Source organism: Aspergillus pseudotamarii (assembly GCF_009193445.1).
Source record: "Aspergillus pseudotamarii strain CBS 117625 unplaced genomic scaffold BDV38scaffold_19, whole genome shotgun sequence".
Classification (NCBI taxonomy): domain Eukaryota; kingdom Fungi; phylum Ascomycota; class Eurotiomycetes; order Eurotiales; family Aspergillaceae; genus Aspergillus; species Aspergillus pseudotamarii.
Genome location: NW_022475033.1, coordinates 97785 through 117123, shown reverse-complemented (window position 1 = coordinate 117123; position 19339 = coordinate 97785). Strand labels below are relative to the sequence as shown.

The window sequence follows — 19339 nt, the reverse complement described above, 5'->3', positions numbered from 1 at the left end:
GTCGACTTCTTTACACTATTATTACGATCAGTTGGGGGCTATTGTAATTACGCCTCGCCGCCCCTTTAAACGCATGTCAGAAATTAGTTCATCATGGGACAGTGTATGACAGTTAACAGTGTATGGCGGATCATTAGAGTGACCGCTAAGTGGTACCTCCTTATTATGGTACGCTTGTGTTGGTACTGGGGTTAGAAAGGCGTAAGCGATTATCATGATGAGTTGAAGCTTCAATTTATAAATAAATTCAGCTCCGATAGCCCAATGCCACACTTGTCCTTAGCTCTACCCCTCTAATCCCCCGAGTTTAGCCAAAGACTCCGTTCTTGAAATCTTCAAAAACAGCGGCACCTAAGTCCATCCCGCTATGGACTATGTACTCACCCGGGATTTTCTGGATAACAACCGGTCTGTACCTCACATACTCATCATTTGCTGCCTTATTGGCTCACTGTTATTAATTAATGAGAGAACAGCATTAACCTACAGCACTATCTCTGGATAGAGTTGTTTGGGTATCACATCCATCCTACCATCCCAACAACCAGCCCAACCCTAAGAATCGCCGACATAGGCACTGGCACCGGGTTAGACAGGTCTCGACCTCCTCCTTTGTAGAAACAAGCACTAACGCTTATAATAGCGTCTGGCTGACAGACCAAGCCCGTCGACTGCCCAGCACTGTTTTCTTGGAAGGCCTTGACGTTTCGTTTGACGCAACTCCGCCGCAGGAGTTGCTGCCTCCGAATGTGAACCTCCGAGAGTACAACATCCTCGGAGAAACGCCCCCGGACCTCCAAGGTCTATATGACATAGTGCATATCCGAAATTTCTCCTTTGTTCTTAAGAATGACCAAGTCGAGCAGGTCATCCGCAATCTTTATCAATTGCTCAGTATAGCGTCCTATGACCTCCCTCACCTATGCTCCCGCAGTCAGACCCTATCAGCTAACTCACTCACTTCTTCATATAGAACCGGGTGGCTACATCCAATGGGGAGAACCCGATGTGTCGTCTTTCCGCATCGAAAAGTCTGACCCGGAAAACAAGATCGGAGCCCTGACCGAGCTAATCCAGATAGGCCAAGGACAAGATGGCCGACTTCGCCCGACCTGGGTTCCTAAACTGCCCAGATATTTCCAGGAAATCGGAATGGAGGGAGTAGAGTCAGATGTGAAAGAGCCACCGCCGCATTTGGCATTTGCAAAACATGAATGCAACCTCATCATTCATGAACTGATTTCGCGCAAGACGCAGAACGCAGCCGTCGGCGAGAAGTTGAACCATATCATTCCCGCGGTAGCTCGGGAGACACAGCAGGGCTCATACTGGGCTTTTACGAGGTGGACTGTTATCGGTCGGAAGCCGTTACCTGCCAATGGGATGTAAATGTCTACCTAAGTTATCTAGCACTTAAATAAGGAACTAAAATCTTGTTGGTACATCAAATATCATTGTCTTTGAATTGAGACCATGGCAGAGAGGTGTGTCGCTTGGCCTTTCAGGGTAGAACTGTCTTTAAGCTCGAGATATGCGTCATGAGCTATTTTTCGTTGAAGCAGAACAGGTAAATCTGTGTGGTATATGATCCGTGTAGAGATATGTATGTATGTATGTATGTATATGTGTGTGTGTGTGTGTGTGTGTGTGTGTGTGTGTGTGTGTGTACTGCGGAGCTGTTCCATGAAGCAATAATAATATCAATAATTTATAAGCCACACGCTGTGGCCATTTACTGGTAGTAAGATATAGATCGATATTGCCGTATAGTTATTGTGTAACAGGGATATTACTATATACCGTCTAATAAAGGTAATCTTTAATTGAGCATAGTCAATATAGTTATTGGGCTGTGGACAACGCACGAGGTAGTAAATCTCCAAGAATCGCTACATATGGGGGGATCTTGGACAACCGTTCGATCGCGGTATAAGAGCCCACAGGTAACGCACTCAGTGATATGAACATGCACAAGGTTTCCCCAACCTACAACTGAATACACCATAGACAAGCTAATTAAGGGTAGCGCCCTACGAGGCAAGACCGGGGCTTGGGCCATCATGACGAGATAAAAATGAGCAGAGAATTTGCTATTTCCATTTTATTAAACATTATATTAGATGCTAAGTTTGAGCCTTTTCCTCGGAGCCCTTGGGTTCTTTTTTCTTCAGATTGAGCCCCTTCATCAGCCATGGGTCCATCAGGAGCTCTAGGGCTGTTGGGCGGTCTTCGGGGTTCCACTGCAAGGCACGTCGCAGCCACCGCAAGAAACCCTCCACATCCTCGCCTTGGATGCTGATAGCCAGTTTTTCAAGGGATCGGTCAGGAATTGGGACCAAGTTTTTCCATTGACCAGATTCATCCCAGAATACCCAACTCAGGTCGCTCTTTTCGAGGAATTCCCGTGGCGGAGGGCCGAGCAGCGCCACCAGTTCCGCAATGTGGACTCCGTCATCGAAGATGCCATCTCTGATTTCACCCTTGATGAGGGTTTGAGAGCTGACAATGTCCCAGGCCTTTCAGAAATATGATAAGCAAGTGATCAATTCGTAAACAAAATAGGCCCAGCGGCAACAAGTACTTACGACCATGGCAACACTCCAGATGTCTACCTTGTAGTCCCAGTTCGATTTTAAGATAACCTCCGGGGCACGGTAGTAGTCTGGCATAATATCTCCACTGTTTTCCTGATCGCCAAATCGGGCTTCTCCGAAATCCCCTAGCAAAGGGAGTCCGTCTCCTGCAGGAAAACGCGAGGTTGTATAGATTGTCCGGTCTGTAAGGATCTTCCTTGCTGCAGGAGCCTTTATTTCACGCTCTTCAAAATCCGCAAGTGCAGGGGATGAAGGCGTAGGAACAAGTAAATTTTTCAACTGGATGTCTTTTCGACCTTAGTTCCATCGTTCTACGCTTTAAGAAGGGGTACTGGAGAAGGCAGACAGTACCGGTATGGATGAGGCGGGCCACAGAATGGAGGAAGTCCAAGACGCCAAGGAGTTGACGGATAGCAGGTTTCATGCTTCCGAGGGTCATTGTCCGGCCTGGGATGCGTCGCAGCAGTTCATTCGCATTCATCCCAAGTGGTTCATGAACTAGACAAATGTGACGGCCCCTAGGGCCCTGCACGTAGAAGTGACCAAGCATTTTTCGAATGAACTTCCTGCCAGGATGATTCGTTTCCAGGGAGTTAATGTGCTGATAAACGTTCAGTTCATGCTCCCTTTCTTGACCCAACACGTAAATTTTCAGTGCAACATATGTCGATTCACTAAATCCCCAGGGCTTAGAACGGCTCGACCTGCCGTAGATAGTTTTCTAAATTGAACTTACGCCAAGTCACGGGCAAACCAAACGGTCGAGGTTACTCCATAGCCTAGCTTGGCTAGCACTTGGTACCTCTCGTTGAAAACCTCGCCCTGCTCTACCGGATAGTAATTTTCGGGAGAATATGTCGGTAATGTTTCCTCTTCAAACTTTGGCGATGCGTCGAGCAACTCGAGCCCCGAAGTTGGAAACTCTCGTGGGGTTGATGTCCATTTCGATGAGAGCATGACTGTTCTGTGGAGTGACCTTGTGCGCCGATAAGGCATTAGTGGGCGAGTCAAGGTGCGGATGAAGGGAGGGAAGCAAGTGCTCCAAGGACTTCGGTTCATTATGGGAATGGATCCTCTCGGGAAATTATCTGTTGAATGCTTTTCAGTCGCACCAACAGTCGAGGAGTCGGGCAATTCATCTTTCCATAGCTGTCGGAGGTCTGTAATTCCAAGGTTGACGGAGGATCGACCTAAGGGCTGTCCCTGGGGACACTATACTGTTTGTGGATCCGAATGCCCATGCCAAGCAATTGACGATATAGAGTGAAGTGGCTATAATGCAAAGCTATAGGCGGATATAGCTCTACTAGACGGTTCCTTTCTATTTAAACTGTATTATATCCTTTGACTTTTATATTCCACTTGCTATCTTCAGCTTTTAGCTTTTAGTGATAATCTATTTTGGAGAGAACACCATAATCCTTAGTATGTCTATTTGGGTCGAGATTTTGACCTTAAATGGGGAGAATGGAAGTCAGTGGCAGTCGTCCACTACTACAACCTGCGACTTGATTGAGAAAGCTGTGAGTCTATGTGTTCGTCGCTTGTCGGAGGGTCAACTGTGTACTACATCCAGCCAAGGAACCACGAATTACGCAAGCAGAGCTTCAGTAGGTTATCACCTGAAGCTCCAACACTTGGCGTTTACTCAACATCTACGCTCAGGGGGTCCGTCGCTCATTTCTCCTCGAAAGACAGGGATGATCGGCAAAAGGTACTGACGGTGGGACTGAAAACCAGTAACGGTACACAGGTAGGGGCTATTCATGTGCATATAGATGGTACTTGGAAGCCATTCCCAAACCGTGCTGGAAGGGAGGGCGGATATGCTTCCAATATCCGTAAAGCCAACATCCCAGGTTATATTTCTGAATCCACAGACGAAGAGCAGAAATAGGTTTTAAGCAACTGTCAATTTCGCTTTCTTGAATCTTGGGTCAAGGATTCTATGTCCCTAAGTCTGAGCTGAGCCATCCATGTGATGCTGATGGCAGAAGATTGTATTTGTTAACATGACATCCGAGTGCAATAACAGGCGCTCCAGCTCTGGCACTGGGGCCTGTAAATCATACCATAAAGGGCACTTCAAGTTTTCAAATAGTCGTTTATACATGCAGCCCAGCCAACAAGAGTTTTCTGAATAATCAAATTGATACTATTGTCACTTGTGCCTCATCTGCCTGCCTCGTACTATCCACCTGTTTGCTCATTAGATTGGATGACATGAAGCCTTTTGCTCAGGCAGATACCGGTGGTCCTTGTCAATGCTATCTTGGTAAACGCATTTTACATGTTTAAATGATCGAACTCTGATTATGCAAGACAAGAAGACGAGGTGTCATTAGTGCTTTAGCATCCCGATAATCTTTGAGAGGGAATTGACTCGCTTTCCGCCGCATTACAGATGACCTCCGATATCTCGCACGGTGAAGTTTGAGAAGACCCATTGACTGTGGACGTTTCACAAAAAGCTCTAGTTATCTGGCTTAAAAAGACGCCTCACCATGTGTTTGCTTCCAAATTCCTTGAAAGGAAGGGAAAAGGTACAACAGTAGAGGCTCACATTTATAAAGACGATCGGACAGGCAAAGAAATCCGCATCCTTTCTACCATATACATTTTCTTCATGTAGAAAGTGATGGCTCCCTGTACGTATCTTTGTTATAGATTACCTTCATCTGTGATATAGGTGTGAAGGTAGTTGTTTATGATCTGTGTTTCATTAGCATTATAGGTCTCATTTGAACGTGCTATATTTGTGGTAAATTCCCATACCTAGTCTTGTGATCAACAGAGAACTATGCTTATCTACTCCATAGATTCTTATTTTATATAGCGTTGATGCATCAATCTACTTAGTTAGATTTTTAATAGTTGTGGACCTGAGATATATCAAACGTAACCTAAAACTCATACAATCTTACTTAGTGACACTTCTTATGCACAACAGAAGGCCCCTCCTCGTCATACTCCCGCTGGGAAATCCAAATATCTTGAAATGTAGACAACGACGCAAGAATAGTTCCTCCAACCCAGGCCGAGTAGCGTTGATTCTCTGGAGTGATAATGTTCGGGTTTGCTGACGGAGCAAGATCAGATATTTCCTTTCCAAGGCGGTCGATGAAGCCAGGGAAAAGGGTTGAACCGCCAGCCTAGAATTAAGTGAGATGGGTTAGTTGCGTCTACCATAGAAAAGGGCTAGTTTCGTATGCTACGTAGATATCGACGACTCACCGGAACTATATTGCGGTACAGCTGCTCTTGTACATGGGAATCGAATTTCTGGATTGCATCATGTACAACTTGATGGATACCTGGTCGGTCAATGGCAAGGATTCTATCTGGCTGGAATAGTGCTTCTGGCGCACAAAAGCGCTCGGTCCCTAAGGTAATCTGCTGTCCATCAGGCAAGTGAAAGCTCTGATCCTCACGAGCATCAAGCTCAGAATCAAAGTCCAAGGCAACATGGCAGCATTTCTCTTTGATTGCTTTGGCTATCTGGTCTTCGCAGCCCAGGGTGTTCGCAAGGTAGTCAGTTATGTCAATGCCAGCCAGATCAACCTGGGAGAATGTATTGGGGAAAGTGATGCCCTCGTGAATTGGTACAACCTGTGTCACACCACCGCCAGATTCAATCACAATACCAGTCTGACGAGCAGTTGCGTACAGAGACAAGAGCGGCTGGCTTGCAAGGTATATCGCGGGGCTATTGAACGTTTCAAACAACATTTGGGTCATCTTTTCCCGATTCTGCCGTGGATTGACTATGGCTTCTGACATTACAATAGGATGCTCCTCCGGAGCGACTCGGAGCTCCTTGTAAAAGATGTTGTGATAGATTTTCTCCATGTCGTCCCAGTTGGTTACGACGCCGCGCTGATATGGTCGACTGACATCGCCAACCACGGAAGCTAAGCCGGTAGAGTCAGCACTATACTTTTCTTTTTTTCATCCCTAGTAGTATATTTGAGATGTAAGGGCATTTGGGAACTAAAAAGCAACTCTAGAGAGGCCATACGGATCACTGAGAATGGAACAATATCACCAGCAAACCCAGATTTGCAGCAGTCAGATCTGTATGAGAAGTTAGTTGATTAAATCTAGATAATGCCCCGCATGAGAATGGAAACTGAAAGGCTATATACCCAGTGTCGATCACAAGGGGTTGGCAGTCTTCCGCCATGATGATTTTAAAGGCTTCTAGAGTAATAGCCGAGTTCAGTTAGGGCTGGTTCAACAACGAGTGATTAGTTTCCTGACCGCACCCCTTCATGTAGTAGGGTTTCGAGAAGGTTTAAATAGTTCCCAGTCCCAGAAGCCCCGCTATTATTATCATTCGTACCGCAGAGGCAGTATTTATTTATGTGGGCGAGCTGAAGAACATGGGACACGGGAGGATTGGACAATCAGTTGTGGGACTCAGCTTTAGGGGAAGTATTCGATCTCAACCCCACTCTAGCAGCCCAATCCGATTCAACCATATACGGGGGCGCAGCAAAGCGAATCTTTAGATCAGTAGCTGAGGTTGCTTGATCGGCTCGAAAAACTCATTTCCTGGCCGCTGATTTGCTTTTCTTGGGCAACTCTGTCGAAGCGTGGTTGGACAGTAGCTCAGCTGGGCGATTGACCCTGACCCCCACTATAATCACTTTGGACGTCTCCGATACGGACGCCTTGATCACGGTCGACTTTACTTCTTGAATCGTTGTATGCTGACGGTAACAAACAAGTGTATTGGACGATTGTCGTAGAGAGAACGCCAGGGCAACATGCTATATAAGCTGCATCGCTATATGGAGATGTTCACGACTTCATATTTTCAGGGACCGCTACGAAGCGTCTTCGGCCTCAAACACCTTACTCAACGATCTCTGAGAAAAGTATCCATTATCAAGATGTAATTGCTCTGGCATGCGAATCTTCCTCGCTTGGTTCCTTCTAATTTCGCTACGGGCACTCTCTTACTTTCTACAAACATTCGCTCAATGACCTGATTGTGGTACTGCAGCCTTCGAGATTGGGCCGAGTCAACACTCTATTTTTCTTCATACTTGACTATTTAGCGCTGGAGTCTTCTAGCTTCAGCAAATCAATGGAGGCTTACTACTATATGAAGTTATAACAGACCACACTCGTCTAATAGAGAGCTTAAGATACTACTTCATTGACACTACCTCGCTCACGCTATTTCTCTATCTATTTAGCCTTGGTCAGTAATCTGATCAGGGCATGCAGAGATCTATTCAATGAGTACAAAGTGGCAAGTGATGGACTCGGCGGGAAGGTTAAAACAGAAAAGGAAAGACAACAATGCTTCCATAAAAAAAGTTCGGGATATATATATATATGTAATGCTAGCATTTCCCATCACAGTTCATCCTTGCGGCCCGGGGCTGCACGGACGTCTTCCTCTCCTCCTGGGCACACGGCAGGGGTGTTGACGAGCATCGAATAGACGCACTTCTCGTCCTCCGCAATTTTCAGGATCTCATTCTCCTCACCGCACTGCAAGACAACACTCGTGGACCGAGCAGGGCCGTTCCAGCACGTCTGTCCCTTGGCGTACTCAAGAGATATTCTCTCCTCGGGGACGATCTCACCGGACTCATTGAGCTCATCAATGGTGACGGATCCAATGCGAACAAAGTTGCCCATGCGGGCTGTTGATCCGCCCTTCTTAGGGATCTGCTTAGTCTGATCCAAGAAGCAGTGTTCGTACGTGTACTCTCCGGCATCCTTTTGGATACAGACGCCTTTAAGAGCGCGGAAGATGGATCCCACACCGTAGTCCGTATCAAGATCCTCCTTGTGGTCCTTTACCTGGTTCTTCAAGTCTTCGATGGACTTGCGAACTGCATTGACGGCGTCACGGGCCTCAGTCACTGCCTTGGACTCAGAGGCGGAGCCCTCATCTTTCGTAGGCAAGACGCCGTTCTTCTCGAGGAAACCACGGATGGCGAGAACCTTGTCCTCAATGAAATTCACAAGAGACGGAGGAAGGTAGGTTGCCAGCTGGTAGACTAGATTACAGTTAGTCACTACAATCAAATCTATACAACCAAAACACATACCGAGATTAGCTTCACATCCATCCTCTTCATTCTCCCATTGCTCCCAGTTGACACCAGACTTGTCATCATCAAGCTTGGCGATCTCATCCAAATCACGGTCACGGGCGGCGTTCTCCTGACCTTCAGAGGTGCCTCTGGCAGCATATTCCTCCCAGCTGCGCACAGCGCGCTTAACACCCTCGTCGTTAAAATTCGGGTTATATTCGACCTTGAACTTGGAGAGAATCTCCTCGAGCTCCTTGACGCGAGAGCGAGTCTCATCCCTCTCCTTGCGGACCTCAGCCAAGGCGGTTCTGAGCTCTTCAACTCGGCCCTTGGCCACCTGAGCGAGGACATTGACCTTGCCTGCCTTCTTACCCGTCACCACCTTGCTCCGTTCCTGCTTCTCAATATCCTCCAGATCCGCCTCCAAATCTTTAAGCTTGATCTCCTGGCCCTGGATTTCAATCTCCAATCTATTAATGTTCTCCTCAAGTTCCTTCTGCTGTCTTCCAGCGACGGTAAGAAGTTCCTTCTTCTTCTTCAATGCAGTCGTCATCGACTTCTGTCTCTTCTCCTCCTTCTTCCGGAACTCCTTGCCAATCTCTTTGCACTTGTCCTCGCACTTTGTGCCCCCGACACGAGCCCACTCGTCGCTTCCATCACAGCATAGATCATAGTCACAGATCCCATCGTTGACTCGCTGGAAGGGCACATAAGAAGGCTTGTGGCCCTTATTCTTGCAGTAGAAACCGGGCAGAGACAGCGTCAAATCGAGGTCGTTATTCCCGGGACGATCAGCGACCGTCAACGGTGAATTACGGGACAAATGGGCACAGGCCGAAGTGCCGGGCTCATCACTCCCATCGGGACAATCACAGTAGTCGTCATTGACGGCAGAAAAGGGGACCTTGATAGCCGGGTGCGAGATGCAGGTGAATGTGTCGGTGTCCTTGTAGAACTTGGCGACTAGTCAATCAACAACACTACCATGTTAGCACTGTATATCCCATACAACCCAGCAACAGCACAGCAATAAACCCCTGACAGTACACCACCACGATCAAAAACAGTAGCACCAGTCCAAACCACACTCCAACCACACTCCAACCACCCAAGTAAACAGTAAAAGAACAACAACTCACATTCGGGCCCAACACCCCGAGGACGTGCGGAGCCGTCGTTACTCGCCGCAACCACGGCGGTCGAGCATGCTGCCAAGCTCACGAAGAACAACGATCCCTGAGGCAGTATCATGCTGGGAGCATTGAGCTTTCTATCGCGCCAATGCGGGTGGACCGAACAAAACGTTGTATACAAATGCGGAGAGAGCTTCTGGCCACCTTTAGCTTGTATGCGATTCCAGACTAAACTAAATCTGGGGCGGGATGGATCCTCTCTTAGTCAGCCGTCGTTATCAAAGTGGCGAAATTGGCCGATAGAAGTTCATTTTATACTTTACTCAAGAGGCCGTATTTCATGATCTGGATTTCTTCGAGTGTAAACCGTGAGGAAAGATGGGTAATGACGGCGGAAGGTGATTATACCTCTTTCTTTTCAATTCATCTGGGTGTATTACATGAGGGAAATATTAACAGCGTTTTCATAGTATCCCCACCCGCCGCGAGCTCGTCCGTGAAGCCGCGCGCGCCCCCAGCACAGCTCAAGTGAAAGAAGCCCAGCGCGAACTCCAGGAGCACTACTGGACGACATGTCCACTGTCACACAAGCCGTTAATTCGACCGATAGTGGCTGACTGCGTGGGAAATATGTATAACAAAGACGCGATTCTCAAATTCCTCCTTCCCGGTGAAGAGATCGAAGGAATCAGTTCCAAAGCCGATTGCGAAGAGATCCTCTGTGGACGAGTGAAAGGGCTCCGGGACGTAGTCGAGCTCAAATTCGAGATCGACACCGAACAAAGCCAGCACCCCTCGACCAAACTCGACAAACAAGAGGGCTGGATCTGTCCGGTCACTGCGAAGCAGCTCGGGCCGAATGTCAAGGCCGTCTATCTGGTGCCCTGCGGCCATGTGTTCTCCGAGGAGGCGGTGCGCCAGCTGAAGGGTGATAAGTGTCTGCAGTGCAATGAGTCGTATACGGAGGAAAATGTCATCTCAATTTTACCGACGAAAAGTGAGGATAAGCAGGAGCTTGTGGCGAGGGCGCAGAAATTGGCTGAGCAGGGGTTGACGCATTCGCTGAAGAAGGCGCCTGGGTCGAAGAAGCGCAAGAAGCAGGCCAATGGGGGCGCTGCTGAGACGGAGGGTGCGAGCCGCAGCAATACGTCTACTCCTAAGCCTAGTGCATCGAATGGCATTAAGCATGCGGCGACGGCGATGCTAACCGCCCGGGTTTTGGAGGAGGAGAATGAAAAGAAGAAGCGACGGAAGATGATGGGATTGAATGAGAATCTGGATAGTCTTTTCACGAAGGACTCCAAAGATGGCAAAATGAAGAACACCGATTTTATGACCAGGGGCTTCACTCTTCCTGCGGGCTCTAGGAAGTGATTCGTTTTAGCGCAATTGTCTCGACGGCGTATGGGTTTGCTTTGGTTTCTTATATCGGCTACTGGACCGGTTAATGTTGAGGGGTTTTTTTTTTTTTAACATTTTTGGCTAGATAAGAATTGTACATGTATAGTTACATCAGTAACATAAGATAAACTAAGGTTTTCATTTCTATAGTACAAAATATCCTGCAATTAACATGCTACAAGAACGGTGACTAAACAATGGGCTCAGGTCGGATCAGCAACCTACTCAATAAGCCCTCTGGAACGAAGCTCAGCCTCGATGACCTTCTTCCGGCCCAGCTCCTCGTCCCTGTCCATTGGCCTTTGCTTCTTGGCAAAGACCTTGACGTTGGACAGGTTTTGAAGGCTTTCGCTTTTGGCCAAGTGATCTGCCAGCTTCTTGGGCTTGGGGTTAAGAACCGACTGGACGTATTCAACTACCTGTCCGACGGTGGCAACCGAGTGAACGACAGGATCCGGGAGGTAATGGCCGCTCAGCTGAGAGAACCGCTTCAGGAACTATAGAATGGCTAAGTTAACAACCGCACAACGCAACTAACTAGGATAGACGGAAGCACTTACAGCGAACTTCGTAGCAGGGTCGTCTAATGGGAGAGACAGGAAGCCCTTGTCCCGAACATCGGCGTATCCGAAGAAAGGAACGTTCGCACCATTCACCTCCTGAACGAAGTCTTCCCACTTCGACTCATCAACGGCCTCCTCAACCTCCTCCGCTGTCTCTTCCGCAACGGCGGGCTCAGGCTGACCGCCGATCTGCTCGAAGATATAAACGAGAGCCTTCTCAGCCTCCTTGCTAGGGTAGACCACGGCCTGGTTCCACTCGCCAGGCTGGATTTTGCACTTCCAGAGCATCTTGAAAACCGATTTATCGTGCTCGGCGACATCGCAGACCTTCGACAAAGGCTTGTTCAGGGTGTGCATCAGGCAAACTTCGACTGCTGCTTGGTGGGCGGCTAAGGACAGATGGCCCTTCTTGGTTACTTTCTTCTTCAGCATAAACCTACATGACAGGTAGTCAGCATCTGCCTCCGTTCCTTCCCCATTGACCGCATAAACAGCTTGACTCGGTCATGACCCCAAGGTCCGCAAAAATGACAAAGAAACGTACGATTCATAAGCGTCGGCCTCGGAGGGAGGCAAGTCGGACCACCTGCCCAAGTGGCCAACACGTGGAAGCCCCTCCCATGAGGTTGCAGGCTCATACGCCTCAGCGGAAGCGAGGTCCGCTTCATTCTCGACCTGAGTTTGTTCTGAAGCCTGGGCGAGATTCTCTGGCTCCTCCTCCTGTCTAGCAGGCTGGTCTTTCCTAAATTTCCGTTCCAGAACACCTTCTCCACCATAGGGATCCTTCAGACCAGGCGGATTGTCTGTACCCCAGATCTTGCGGCGCACTCGTTCGGTGATCGGGGTTGCGTTGGACGCATTGCGCAGGAATTGTCGGGCGACCAATGGGCGTGGGCGTGCTTCTTGTCTGCAGACTGAGCAGACGTAGAGAGTTCGAGATCCCTGGAGGGACGATACCTCCAGGTTTAACAACCGCAATGAGGGACGCATGGCTGCGGTGTGACACGAATTTGCGGACTTCAGCCAACTCTCGAAAAGTTTCATGATTCCCGTTCGGAGGTTCTTCCAGGCACCACATCACGTGATATGGAGTCCGAGGGCTTGGCATTTACTGGCCAGCATTCAACCTTAGGAAATATTACACGAAAAATAGAGAAATATAACTACTGAGTGAAAAATTACGCAGTATATTGGTATGGGTACTTTGATATAAACCTTGAAATTGTCATTTTATATGTACATGCATATACGCTCGCTCATAGGATATTAAAGTTGGCCATTAATCTTTACAAGTTTACTCCCGAACAAACATACCAGCCATTCCCATACCTGTTCCAATGCACATGCTGACAACACCGACTTCCTGGCCGGTACGCTCCATCTCTGGCAGGAGAGTTGCGAGCTGTCTAGCTCCAGTGGCACCGAGCGGGTGACCGATGGCAATAGCACCACCCTTAGGGTTGACCTTTGCCTCGTCAATACCCAACTTACGGATAGAGTAGAGCGCTTGGGAGGCAAAAGCCTCGTTGATTTCCCAGATGTTTACATCCGAAACGCTCATGTCGAGCTGCTGAAGGAGCTTGGGAATAGCAACAGCAGGTCCAACACCCATCTCATCGGGTGCACAACCAGCCACGGCGGTGCCGACCCAGCGGCCCTTGATGGAGGATGTCAGTCCGAGTTCGGTCGCAGTGGAACGACGCATGAGCAGTGCAGCGGCAGCACCGTCGCTGACCTGCGAGCTGTTTCCGGCGGTGCTGGCACCGGTCGGGGAGAAGGCTGGCTTCAGACTGGCCATCTTCTCGACGGAGATGTTGGGGCGGACACCGTCATCCTTTGCGACGGTAATTTCCTTCGGGGGGGCATCGGGGTTTTCGGGGTCAAAGGAGAGGGTCTTCACAGGCACAATTTCGGAGTCGAACAGGCCAGCGTTCTGCGCAGCGGTAGCCTTCTTGTGCGACTCCGCGGCGAATACATCTTGGTCCTCCCTCGAGATGCCGTAACGAGAAGCAACGTTTTCGGAGGTGATACCCATAGGCATAATACAATCCCGAGAGTCCTTCGACGGCGACTCCTTAAGCTCAGGCCAGAGCACGGTGGGGATAGCGCGAGATCCGTAATTCCGGGTCATGGACTCCATTCCTCCACCGACACCGATGTTGAGGGCGCCGGCCCGGATTCCGTTACCGATCGCGGTAATAGCAGCTAGACCGGACGAACATTGTCTGTTGATTGTATGGAATGGAACCGTGTGGGGGAAACCTGCGTGGATCTGAGCCATACGGCCAGCCTTCGCACCACCGAGCTCTTGGAGAACGGAACCGATTGCGACTTCCTCGATCAGGGCTGGGTCGAGTTTGGGGTTCGCTTCGAGGGTCGCCTTGAGGACATTGGCGAGGAGTTCTTCGGGGTAGGCATCTTTAAAACCGCCTTTCTTCGCGCGAGTGACGGGGGTACGCAGTGAGGACAGGATCACAATGTCATTGGGGGACTTCTGGAGGACCTGACGGAGGCCCCGGGGAATTGGAGATGCCATATTGATATACGGTAGTGGGTTTCAACGCGCACAAAAAGCTGAATTCCGGGGAAACAGGAAGTAGAAGAACATTTATATTAAAGAAGAATGGGTTGCCGGACAAGATTCCGTGAGCGGGCCCTCTAAGAGTGGACATGGCCCTTGAGAGCTTGCCATCAACTGCCGGCAACGAAGATCGGCTAAAGCTTCTGCCGCCGAGGTTGGGGAAAAAGAGTGGAGAGATCCGATCTTATCATTTGGAGTCGGTCACCTTAATGCTAATGAGAATCTCCCTGGTAACACGGCCCTTGTACACAATGTCTGTCCACCGTCGGACCATTTGTAAATGCGTGGGAAACACAGTATTTACCAGTTCGACCAAAACTGATTATCATGCATGTGCTACACAGCAAGTCGGAGTAGTTGATTGAGAGGATGCCTCAGTTCCGTAGGTCGGATAGAGTCGCTTATGTCAGCCGCATCGGAACGACTTGTCGGAAGATGGGTATTCCACTTAACTGGCCTGGCCTCTCTGACCCAGAATACACGCACATCTAGATTTCAGTTTTTTTCCATTTGAAATAAACTTCGCTATACACAGGTCCATTGCAACCTTAATAGTAGATTGGACAAAATCAACCCCAAATTCCCGAACGCCTCGAAAACGACATCATGTATAATGGATCTTAGTGCCCACTCGATAACTCCGTTCCAATCCTTGGTATCTACAATGTAATAATGTACAGGTGACGGTGACCATGATAAACGCGGTGAATCGTAAAGACATCTTAAGCATGAATGATATGACTATAGTGGCCTGGCACCTTGCACCGGCATTTTTCGCAGTCGGCTCGGTAGCCCATTGAGATCGTGATTTTCTTCTTGTTTGACACACTCTTTGACTTGGGTTCCGGTAGTGTATCTTTCGCACTGTCCATTGACGGCATTGTCTCCTGCGTGTTGGGCGAGCTCCGCTCCGTCCCCAACCATATAGAGGGAGAGAATGAGGCAGGGCGAGACGGGTTGTAGGTCATATCCACGTCACTCGCGGTGTCTTTGGTGCTTGCCATTGCATCTTCACCGTCACTAACTGGGCTGGGGAGGCGCTGGGTATCAAAGCAAGACGGGGTTGCGCCGTGAGAAGTCGGGTGACATGTAGACAACGTAGAATCATGATTACTCGTCGTTGGGGGGAAATATCCGTACGCGGAAGTTGCAGCATGTGGCTCACTGATGGTCAGATACTGGTTAACTAGACTGTGAGGGATTGGCGATGGCTGGATATCCTCATTGCCACCTGCACTGGTTGGCCATAGGTACTGGGTACGATCACCCATCGGCGGCAGCATATCTCTATCGTGGTCTATATCCATTGCCGTATTGGAAGCGTGACAATGGGCTGTCTGGTGGGGCAGCTCCCCCTTACTATGTGTCAAGCCGGCACGCACGTGTTTTCTATGGCCGTCGTTACCATCGTCATCATCTGAGGACTCCACTGGCGTCAACGTAGATAAACCGAACTCAGAGATAGCTTGGGTAGCTTCGGTAAAGGTGGGCTTCTGGGAGCAGTGCGGGGACGTGCGGAGAGCTAGGGAACGGTGCTTCTACAGGCTCAACTGTCAGTGGCAGGGCCATGGAAGTGAGAGCAAGGCTTGCTAGATACACAAACCTTTCTCTCAGGGATGGCGCTACTGTCAAGATCGGCAAGCTCGTCATGACCCCTTGGACGTTTGGACGAGAAACCGAACATGTCCCTTCAGCAATCTAGCCTGTAGCAGATGGGAAAATGTAAAGGTGCTGACGGCGTTGAAGGCAGGACCATTCAGCTCCGATGGCCAAAGACAAAGGGGACGGCGGCCTGAAGGAGACTCTAACGAATAGAGTCTCCAGAAACAATGGCGGTATTTCTCAAGAAATAGAAATTACTGAATCATACCCGATATCTCACTAAGTGGTAAGACCAACAACCCATGGGGAACGATCGGTAGTAGTATGTAGTGGAGGGTGAGAATGGTTGCCGTCTGACGATAAGTCAGTTACACCTGCATCGGACCCGAACGTTTTAGCGTTGACGGGTAGTCCCTAATTAGGGAAAGCGGCCCACCCCATATTTAGCCATGATTCTCCTCAAGTTAATAACTAGGTACGTAGTGGGGGGAACAGCATGTGGAGTGCTTGATTATCGTCTTCACTGTTATTTGCTGTAACTTTGTTTTCTCTTCTCTCTCCTGGCTGAATTTATGAGAAATTGTTCATCATTCAACAGATAATGCAAGGGGCTGGCTTTTCTTTACTCCGACTTACTTTGAAGAAAATACTCCATATATATCCAACATGCATGCACGATGAATGATACTAGCGATGGAGGCGCTTACCCAACAGGGTTACCAGGAAATCAGGCACCCAATGAGTACGAGTGGCTGGACCAGCTTGCTAATGCTAGGATTTTGATTAGTCTCGACTTCGTACTGTGGGTGTACAGGACTGCACCAGACCCGAAGGAATGAGTACTAGTAGGCTGTTTACTCTACGGTGTACCCCCAGAAGTAATTCTTAGGTATGTACTACTCGTGAAACCCGGACTATGGGAAAAGACAGCGGTGTAGAAGTAACTATCTTCCGCTATGGTCAGCATACTTTGTCTATGTGTGCACTAGACTTGATCGGTGGTATCTATATATTTATTGAACCGCTTAGAGAGCTGTTGTTCGGGAAAAGGAGAAGAACAGTTCCAAGGATAGAGGATAGGAGAATGACTTCTGACTGCTAAGCACCAACCATGTCAAATACAGGGGGCATCTATGTTGTTCTAAGCGATTTTGTCAAGCCCTAGGTGGTACTTCGCTTGGTGTACGTCTCTAGGTGGTAGATGCATCATAAACTGTGTATGCCACTCGGGAGTGACAGATTTTTTAGCCAATTGCAGGTATTAAAGAGAAGATGGAACTCCGATCCCTTGGCTTTGAAGGGATTACCCCAGAATACTTTCTATATATCACTAGGATCCAAGTGAGATGGAGGCAAATCTGACTGTATTTGCATACTGTGTACAGAACCGTATATACAACCTATTTCAGGCATACTACGTCGTTTGCCCGGTTCCAGTGGTTCTGGGAGAAAAAACGGGTGTGGGCGTATTGGTATTTATCAGACCGACCGGACTGGCCGGTATTGCAAGGCTGTGAGTGGTCAACTTAAAATTTTTCAGTGTGTGTGAATCATTGGCAGCCCCACTCGGTACGCAATTTTACTATTCACGGCGATCACCATCGTCAATTTTGATCGCAACTTCTGCATGCAATTGATCTTCCAACTATCAATCACTCATCTTCGGAGTACTCTGACTATAAAGGTGCTACCAATCCTCTTAATACCTTAGTCGGTTGTTACCTTCTTAATACTCTGTCAACTGCTACTGTACTACCATATACGCTCCCCCCTCCTCTTCTATTCTTTTGAGACTTTACCTCCCCCGCTACAAACACAATGCCCCTCGTTAACACAACAGAGTTCAATGAGGACACTCGTGGTAAGTAATCATCACTCCTCCGAAGTTCACCTTCTCTCGAATGATATGATTCTCATCTCGACTAGTCCTCGGATACGATCCTTTGCTGTCCCCTCAGTACCTTCAGTCCGAGATCCCAGCTGTGAGTCACCCCACTTCCCTGCCGAGGCACACACACCTTCACTAGGGCTGAAGACACTTCTTGCTCGGAGAAGGTCGATGGCACGGTATAGAGAATTTTCTTTCTCAGGCTAATAATAATGCGACCAAACTTAGCCTGCCGACGCAACCGCCACTGTTCGCTCGGGCCGTAACCAAGCCGTTGAGATTATCGAGCAGCGCGATGACCGTCTTCTGGTGATGGTCGGCCCCTGCTCCATCCATGATCCTGCCACCGCTCTGGAATATGCCACCCGTCTCAAGGAGCTCGCTGGGAAGCTCTCGTCCGACCTGTGCATCATCATGCGCGCCTACCTGGAGAAGCCCCGCACCACTGTCGGATGGAAGGGTCTGATTAACGACCCGGATATTGACGAATCCTACAACATCAACAAGGGTCTGCGCATCTCACGTAAGCTTTACGCCGATCTGACCAGCATGGGCATGCCTATTGCCAGCGAGATGCTCGACACTATCTCTCCTCAGTACCTTGCGGATCTCATCTCACTCGGCGCTATCGGTGCCCGTACAACCGAGTCCCAATTGCACCGTGAGCTGGCCTCCGGTCTGAGTTTCCCCATTGGCTACAAAAACGGCACCGACGGAAACCTTACCGTCGCCATTGACGCTATTGGCGCTGCCGCTCACCCCCACCGTTTCCTCGGTGTCACCAAGCAGGGTCTCGCGGCCATCACCAAGACCTCAGGTAACGAGCACGGTTTCGTGATTCTGCGTGGAGGTAGCAAAGGTACCAACTACGACCGGGAGAGCATCCGTCAGGCTCGTGAAGCCCTGCGCGGCAAGAAGCAGCGTGAGGTGCTCATGGTCGACTGCTCCCACGGTAACTCCAACAAGAACCACCGTAACCAGCCCCTGGTCGCCAAGGAAGTCGCCGACCAGATGCGCGAAGGTCAGGACGCTATTGTTGGTGTCATGATCGAGTCCAATATTCACGAGGGCAACCAGAAGGTCCCCGCCGAGGGCCCCAAGGGCCTCAAGAAGGGTGTCAGCATCACGGATGCCTGCATTGACTGGGAGACCACCGTCACCGTGTTGGAGGATCTCGCCGATGCCGTCCGCGCTAGACGGGCTGCCAAGGCATCCAACGCTTGATTCACGTTAGGTTGAGTAGTGTTGGTCAAAGAAGCATTGCCCTTATTTGTCTTTGAAGACGGTTTCGTTTAAGATACCAGAGCTGTAGTGCTTTTTTTCCTCTTCTTCTTTCGGCTTCTTGGTGGCTTTCCGGCATTTTAACAATCTTTCTTGGACCGTCGATGCGAGCGATCTGGAACACAGTCAAGATATGTGTGTAAAAGTTTTATCCCATTCTGTTATGTTGAATGAATCTTGGGTTTCGAGCGGCATCTGGAGTAGTTCCCGTCCGAACAGAGACAATCAATGTTGTGATCC

General features: G+C 49.2%; 9 protein-coding genes across 9 annotated transcripts; 3 read left to right on the top strand and 6 right to left on the bottom strand.

The window, feature by feature from the left end:
• Nucleotides 1–367: 367 nt before the first annotated feature.
• On the top strand, nucleotides 368–1389 carry BDV38DRAFT_291811 (class I SAM-dependent methyltransferase; the record flags this gene model as incomplete). The annotated part of the gene is made up of 4 exons (XM_032061841.1): nucleotides 368–408; nucleotides 477–587; nucleotides 644–894; nucleotides 974–1389. 4 exons carry the CDS (start codon nucleotides 368–370, stop codon nucleotides 1387–1389), a joined length of 819 nt encoding a protein of 272 aa, XP_031914812.1.
• A 734-nt stretch (nucleotides 1390–2123) lies between these two features.
• Nucleotides 2124–3551, bottom strand: BDV38DRAFT_291810 (kinase-like domain-containing protein; the record flags this gene model as incomplete). Its single annotated transcript, XM_032061840.1, has 4 exons — nucleotides 2124–2516; nucleotides 2586–2881; nucleotides 2946–3268; nucleotides 3331–3551. 4 exons carry the CDS (start codon nucleotides 3549–3551, stop codon nucleotides 2124–2126), a joined length of 1233 nt encoding a protein of 410 aa, XP_031914811.1.
• Nucleotides 3552–5518: 1967 nt separating this feature from the next.
• Nucleotides 5519–6777, bottom strand: BDV38DRAFT_281676 (actin family; the record flags this gene model as incomplete). Its single annotated transcript, XM_032059611.1, has 4 exons — nucleotides 5519–5746; nucleotides 5829–6505; nucleotides 6613–6668; nucleotides 6740–6777. 4 exons carry the CDS (start codon nucleotides 6775–6777, stop codon nucleotides 5519–5521), a joined length of 999 nt encoding a protein of 332 aa, XP_031914810.1.
• A 980-nt stretch (nucleotides 6778–7757) lies between these two features.
• On the bottom strand, nucleotides 7758–9977 carry BDV38DRAFT_243716 (putative protein kinase C substrate). The gene is made up of 3 exons (XM_032054249.1): nucleotides 9790–9977; nucleotides 8666–9613; nucleotides 7758–8614 (listed from the first exon to the last, which is right to left on the bottom strand). Exons 1-3 carry the CDS (start codon nucleotides 9899–9901, stop codon nucleotides 7962–7964), a joined length of 1713 nt encoding a protein of 570 aa, XP_031914809.1. The 5' UTR covers nucleotides 9902–9977; the 3' UTR covers nucleotides 7758–7961.
• Nucleotides 9978–10119: 142 nt separating this feature from the next.
• On the top strand, nucleotides 10120–11254 carry BDV38DRAFT_243714 (uncharacterized protein). Its single transcript, XM_032054248.1, has 2 exons — nucleotides 10120–10181; nucleotides 10254–11254. The coding sequence occupies exons 1-2, from the start codon at nucleotides 10162–10164 to the stop codon at nucleotides 11155–11157; spliced, it is 924 nt and encodes a 307-aa protein (XP_031914808.1). The 5' UTR covers nucleotides 10120–10161; the 3' UTR covers nucleotides 11158–11254.
• On the bottom strand, nucleotides 11238–12766 carry BDV38DRAFT_243712 (mitochondrial 54S ribosomal mL50 protein). The gene is made up of 3 exons (XM_032054247.1): nucleotides 12292–12766; nucleotides 11745–12183; nucleotides 11238–11681 (listed from the first exon to the last, which is right to left on the bottom strand). The coding sequence occupies exons 1-3, from the start codon at nucleotides 12735–12737 to the stop codon at nucleotides 11406–11408; spliced, it is 1161 nt and encodes a 386-aa protein (XP_031914807.1). The 5' UTR covers nucleotides 12738–12766; the 3' UTR covers nucleotides 11238–11405.
• A 168-nt stretch (nucleotides 12767–12934) lies between these two features.
• BDV38DRAFT_243709 (Thiolase, N-terminal domain-containing protein) lies at nucleotides 12935–14389 on the bottom strand. The gene has a single exon (XM_032054246.1). It carries the CDS (start codon nucleotides 14281–14283, stop codon nucleotides 13042–13044), a length of 1242 nt encoding a protein of 413 aa, XP_031914806.1. The 5' UTR covers nucleotides 14284–14389; the 3' UTR covers nucleotides 12935–13041.
• Nucleotides 14381–16272, bottom strand: BDV38DRAFT_243707 (uncharacterized protein). The gene is made up of 2 exons (XM_032054245.1): nucleotides 15932–16272; nucleotides 14381–15866 (listed from the first exon to the last, which is right to left on the bottom strand). The coding sequence occupies exons 1-2, from the start codon at nucleotides 16010–16012 to the stop codon at nucleotides 15051–15053; spliced, it is 897 nt and encodes a 298-aa protein (XP_031914805.1). The 5' UTR covers nucleotides 16013–16272; the 3' UTR covers nucleotides 14381–15050.
• Nucleotides 16273–17545: 1273 nt separating this feature from the next.
• Nucleotides 17546–19248, top strand: BDV38DRAFT_59333 (3-deoxy-7-phosphoheptulonate synthase). The gene is made up of 3 exons (XM_032063601.1): nucleotides 17546–17791; nucleotides 17857–17912; nucleotides 18047–19248. Exons 1-3 carry the CDS (start codon nucleotides 17749–17751, stop codon nucleotides 19040–19042), a joined length of 1095 nt encoding a protein of 364 aa, XP_031914804.1. The 5' UTR covers nucleotides 17546–17748; the 3' UTR covers nucleotides 19043–19248.
• The last annotated feature ends 91 nt before the right edge of the window (nucleotides 19249–19339 follow it).

What these genes read in the sequence shown, in the direction of transcription:
- BDV38DRAFT_243707 (XM_032054245.1), bottom strand. Translation starts at nt 16,012, where the DNA reads ATGTTCGGTTTCTCGTCCAAACGTCCAAGGGGTCATGACGAGCTTGCC. An exon ending in GCGCCATCCCTGAGAGAAAG is followed by an intron (nt 15,867 to 15,931) that starts GTTTGTGTATCT and finishes TTGAGCCTGTAG; the next exon opens with AAGCACCGTTCCCTAGCTCT.
- BDV38DRAFT_243714 (XM_032054248.1), top strand. Translation starts at nt 10,162, where the DNA reads ATGGGTAATGACGGCGGAAG. An exon ending in ATGGGTAATGACGGCGGAAG is followed by an intron (nt 10,182 to 10,253) that starts GTGATTATACCT and finishes GCGTTTTCATAG; the next exon opens with TATCCCCACCCGCCGCGAGC.
- BDV38DRAFT_243712 (XM_032054247.1), bottom strand. Translation starts at nt 12,737, where the DNA reads ATGCGTCCCTCATTGCGGTTGTTAAACCTGGAGGTATCGTCCCTCCAG. An exon ending in GAGGCCGACGCTTATGAATC is followed by an intron (nt 12,184 to 12,291) that starts GTACGTTTCTTT and finishes CCTGTCATGTAG; the next exon opens with GTTTATGCTGAAGAAGAAAG. An exon ending in ACCCTGCTACGAAGTTCGCT is followed by an intron (nt 11,682 to 11,744) that starts GTAAGTGCTTCC and finishes GCCATTCTATAG; the next exon opens with TTCCTGAAGCGGTTCTCTCA.
- BDV38DRAFT_243716 (XM_032054249.1), bottom strand. Translation starts at nt 9,901, where the DNA reads ATGATACTGCCTCAGGGATCGTTGTTCTTCGTGAGCTTGGCAGCATGC. An exon ending in TCGGGGTGTTGGGCCCGAAT is followed by an intron (nt 9,614 to 9,789) that starts GTGAGTTGTTGT and finishes TTGATTGACTAG; the next exon opens with TCGCCAAGTTCTACAAGGAC. An exon ending in TGGATGTGAAGCTAATCTCG is followed by an intron (nt 8,615 to 8,665) that starts GTATGTGTTTTG and finishes ACTGTAATCTAG; the next exon opens with TCTACCAGCTGGCAACCTAC.
- BDV38DRAFT_59333 (XM_032063601.1), top strand. Translation starts at nt 17,749, where the DNA reads ATGCCCCTCGTTAACACAACAGAGTTCAATGAGGACACTCGTG. An exon ending in GTTCAATGAGGACACTCGTG is followed by an intron (nt 17,792 to 17,856) that starts GTAAGTAATCAT and finishes CATCTCGACTAG; the next exon opens with TCCTCGGATACGATCCTTTG. An exon ending in TTCAGTCCGAGATCCCAGCT is followed by an intron (nt 17,913 to 18,046) that starts GTGAGTCACCCC and finishes GACCAAACTTAG; the next exon opens with CCTGCCGACGCAACCGCCAC.
- BDV38DRAFT_243709 (XM_032054246.1), bottom strand. Translation starts at nt 14,283, where the DNA reads ATGGCATCTCCAATTCCCCGGGGCCTCCGTCAGGTCCTCCAGAAGTCC.